Raw genomic sequence first — 4,622 nt, 5'->3', positions numbered from 1 at the left:
GAGGGTGGGTAGGGAGGGAGTTAGGAGGCGGGTGGGTTAAATTATTATTATTTTTTTTAGTTTTTTTTTTTAATTTATTTTAATATTCAAGTGGAGCCACATTGACACGTAGCGTCCAGTCATTGTTCACGTGGACGTCATGTAATCAATTAACGGAGGTTCTAATAAAAAACTTAACGGATGTTTGAAAGTGTCCCGGAATTAGAACCTTAGGTACCAGACTGGGACAAAAAAAACTTCATGTACCAAATATTGAGAATCAAGAAACTTAAGGGTAATAAACTAAGATTAACCTTATTTTATTTATCAAACAAAATATATGGCCTAACTTTTTTATGAAGTTAATTTTGAAAAAATTTAAGTAATCCCGAACCAGTTTGATATGAGATTTTTATGCGAGGCACGAGGCTGCTTTGTAGCTTGTACTAACCCGTCATTTAATATGTTAAGTGGAAGCACTATTGGTTTGTTTTAAAGTTTGTAGAGGTTCACACAACTGCACTGTTTGTAGAGGTTAACACGATCTATATGTTTTATAGCTAATTTCTTGTTATGTTTTTCTACTGATATTTTCACCCATATCAATATCACTCCTTTTGGACTAACTGATGCTTAAATGATGCTTTAATCCATGCATCTAACTGATGCTTAAATGATGCTTTAATCCATGCATCTAACTGATGCTTAAATGACGTAGAATTTGACTGCTTGGAGCCAATTTGTTTTTAATTTAATTAATATTGTGTGGGTCCCATAATCCACCAGTGGGATAAAATCTTCAATCTGAGGAAAAAATATTTTCTGAGGAATTGACAAAAAAAGTGCCTCAGCATATAGAATTCCTTACAAGTTGTTGGAAATACAAAGGAAGAGGTCGTCTCCGGATCTTTTATTTTACAACAGAAGATTTGATTGTGAACAAATACCAGCAAATCTTGAATCTATGGGGGAATTTCCCCATAGAGCTTGCTGGTGAATCTTGAATCTTGAATCTATGTGAAAAAATTCATTGCCATTGTAATGAATCTAGAGCTTGCTGGTGAATCTGCTTATCTCCAGCTGCCACTACATTATAACCTAGGGAACACACCAAATACCATTATCCATTCAGCTCTAAGAACATAAATAAATAAAATGAAGCCGCCGAAATAAGGCGGTCTATATAAAGAGAGCTGGTGACGCATTATTAGAAGTTAGCATACTTGTTGCCTTTGAATTTGGAGAAGCATCCCAATAAAGCTGATGTCCCTTCCAATCAGTTATGACTCCGCCAGAACCTTCTATCACAGGTATCAGTGAAAGAAAATCGTATGGCTGACAAAATAGTTGAGATTGTTGTTAGGTAAAAGCAATGAAGTATATCTAACACAATAACATCTTTCACGGATGATGAGAAATCTAACAAGACTAATGCATGGTTGCAGATTTAGACAGCTCAATGTAACGAAAAAGGCGTTGAAGTGCAGAAAAGAAAGGTGCAGATATCACAAAGGTTAGATACACATCAGAAGAAACTAACAGTCCCCTCTGCTGTACATTATCACACTAATTCAACCAGAGTTCAGCTTACCTTGAGACCAGACTCAACAACGAGATCCACAAAACCAGAAGCCAGCAGAGCATAAGCATAGCAGTCACAGCCGTATAATGGCACTTTCACCTGCAGACCAGATATGAAACACTTGAATCATTTTATTTCTCTTTTTTATAAGAAACACAAATTTTAAAATATTTAAGATGAAAACACCTGCTGGCAAAAAATGTAAATGGATGAGACACCTAGGAGTCAAATTTTCACATTAAATTTCCTCATGTTGAGTTAAATACTAGGAAATTCGGCTTAAAAATCAATTCCAGTGTAATAATGTGCTCCCAATGTTGCTCGGGATTGAGTGACAATGAAAAACCCTCTCAAATTACCCCACAAAGCATAGTAACACCACAAAAAGTAAAAGATACTGACAAAGAAAGCCCAAAATAAGCACTGTCCAACTTTGCGCTCCTTTTTTTTCCCTTTCAGGTAATTTTTATTAACCGAGTCTGAAACCTAACGTTTCTTGTATACTTATAAGTGAATCCACCTAATATGTGACAATATTCTTCCATCACCTAATTTTAAAACTCTACTTTTTTATGAACAAACCTTATTTCTAACACGAATAAATGCCTCTTCTGCCTCTGCGCTGAATAGATGTGGGCTTGTAGTGTACCTAATCATGGGAACACGTAAAGTTATATAAAAAAAAATCTCAAAACAAAACTGAATGAGAAAAGGAAAATTATACATCCCTGGTTCACAGGAATTGGATGCCATAAAGGTCTAGATACCTTTTAGACATGGTTTACTTTTTAAGCAACAATCATTTTGGCTATGCAATGGATACTCAAAGGAAAAAGGAAGAACCTACAAATAAGCCTGTGCCAGATTTGCACAAGTACGTGTGGACACTACTTGGCCATTCAATGTAGTTTTCCTCCCACTAATCCCAACCCATCTTTCTCTTAAAACAGGCTGATCTATTATGCCAAGAATCTGGAAGAAAAGAAGTATAAGTTCAATAAGAGAGTATATACGTATAATATTAACTTTTAAGTAAAACTAATAGAGAAGTAGCCTGTTCTTATTTCGCATGTTGCAGCAGTTGATTCTTACTGGTCTACCCCGGTGTAGCAGAGCAATGAGAGTACCAAACACAGGTTTTCCTGGGGAAATAAACTGCAGATTTTACCAGAGTAGAATTTGAAAGAAAAAAAAATCATGTCATAAGACTCATAAAAATAATCTTCCTTTAAGAGAAACATACCAGTAATAAAGCTCTTTGTCCCGTCTATTGGATCTAAAACCCATACATAATCTGCAAACTTCTCTTTGCATCTCCACCCATTTTCTTCTCCAAAACTGCAATGAAAACTCCATCATATCTTCTCCGATAGCACAAAATCTAAATATTCGTGGTTGTACATATAAATTTAACATCGAGATAAAACAAATCTTCTTTTATATTCCATTGGGTTTAAGGGAAATAGTCAGAGTCATAGGAGAGTGGTAAAGAATAAAAAAGCTAAATGAGATGCCAAAACTCATCAATCAAATTAAACAATCATAACTTAGACGAAACTTGTATCGTTCAATTCTAAAATGAAAACACCAAGCCAAAAAATTGAAAAACCAAAACAATTAGAGATAATATTTCATTTTAGCTTTTTATAGGTAAAATAATGTATCAGTTAGAATGTAAATCTAAACACTCCAGAATTTTATGGTCTGGTTCAACTTAAGCACTCCCGTTTCCTCACGACCAATTGAAATGCAAGGAAAATGATCTAGTTACGTACATAGCATGAGAAGGAAGATTCTCTAATATAATTGAAACCATTGCTTCCTCTGCTGTTTGATCTGCAATTGTCACAGGGCCTGCAGGAAAACAGTCAAGCCGGAAATCAATGGCTAATAAAGTTTCCCATACTCCACACTGCACACCAATCAATTACTCACTACCAACGGTCTTCCGCGGACTAGCTCACTCAGCTTCATCACTTCAACGTTTTCCCAATTATTTTAGAAACCAAAACAGCCCAAATCTCAATGCTCAAATTGAAATTTGCTTTTCCTACATTTTCTCAGCAACCAAACACAAAATCACAACACATGAATCCAGCATTCCTAATATTCTCCCAATTCCCCGTATATCGTCAAATTTTCAAATTTAATCTATTCTCACCACTTAGTACTACAGTCTTCACTGAGAGGTTTTAGTTTCAAATCTAGCGGATGAAGAGTTGGACACGTTAGTGTAAATAGATCATTGTATTGAAAACAAAGCAGGTATGGTATACACACTTATATAAACTTACTGGAATCTTCTTTATCGAGAATGTCAAATTTCTGCCGGAAATATTTCCGAATAACTTCACCGGAGGCCTCGGCAACCTTGTTGGCGACCTGGGCGAAGCGATCAAGCTCGAAATCGTTGGGCGGCAGCGAAACGACGGCGTCAGGGAGGTCGGAGAGGGAGGCCATTGCGAGACGGAGTGGACGACGGGAGAGAGGGAGGCGGAGGAGCGAGAGTGCGGGCTTGGGAGTGGAGAAACGGAGGGCGGGAGTGTTGAGATTGGGAATGGGAATGGGAATCGGAGGGGTTTGGGAGAAGGAGAGGGGTTTGGGAATGTGGGAGAGCATTTGGGGAGACTGATAAGGCGGGAAAGGGAAAGAAGAGACGGCGGTGGAGTGGTGGTGGCTGAAGAAACGAGGGACTCGTGACAGAACTCGGAGAAGTCCAATTCAGTTGGGGGCTTTTGCATTTGGTGGGTTGGGGAGTGGATGTTGACATGTTTTGGGCACCGATGGATTGTGAAAGGGCGGCTGGATTGTACCAGTCTCAAATATGGACCCACCACCACAAATCCGGATTCTCCCGGATCCTCTTTGCGAGGATCTTAAGGATCTGTCAATCTTGTCTGTTCATTATACATCAAGAAGTCAGAAATTATTTTAAATATATTTATTTAAAATTAAACATAAATCTTACTTGACAAAAACTGACAGCACGATGTACAATGAACAGACACGATTCAAAAATCCCCATGATCTTCACCAAAAGGATCCGGAGAGGATCTTATTG

The 4,622-nt window shown here is 37.6% G+C and overlaps 1 protein-coding gene across 1 annotated transcript; it reads right to left on the bottom strand.

Moving 5' to 3' along the window:
• Window positions 1–784: 784 nt before the first annotated feature.
• Window positions 785–4,353, bottom strand: LOC137726404 (bifunctional phosphatase IMPL2, chloroplastic). The gene is made up of 9 exons (XM_068465330.2): window positions 3,856–4,353; window positions 3,337–3,415; window positions 2,805–2,899; window positions 2,654–2,703; window positions 2,409–2,533; window positions 2,144–2,210; window positions 1,571–1,660; window positions 1,203–1,314; window positions 785–1,077 (listed from the first exon to the last, which is right to left on the bottom strand). Exons 1-9 carry the CDS (start codon window positions 4,178–4,180, stop codon window positions 1,007–1,009), a joined length of 1,014 nt encoding a protein of 337 aa, XP_068321431.2. The 5' UTR covers window positions 4,181–4,353; the 3' UTR covers window positions 785–1,006.
• Window positions 4,354–4,622: the final 269 nt, after the last annotated feature.

The sequence above is a fragment of the Pyrus communis genome, chromosome 5 (assembly GCF_041283825.1).
Source record: "Pyrus communis isolate YQ-2024b chromosome 5, ASM4128382v1, whole genome shotgun sequence".
In the NCBI taxonomy this organism is placed as follows: domain Eukaryota; kingdom Viridiplantae; phylum Streptophyta; class Magnoliopsida; order Rosales; family Rosaceae; genus Pyrus; species Pyrus communis.
The sequence above is the reverse complement of the archived record's forward strand: the minus strand, read 5'-3'. Positions and strand labels throughout refer to the sequence as shown.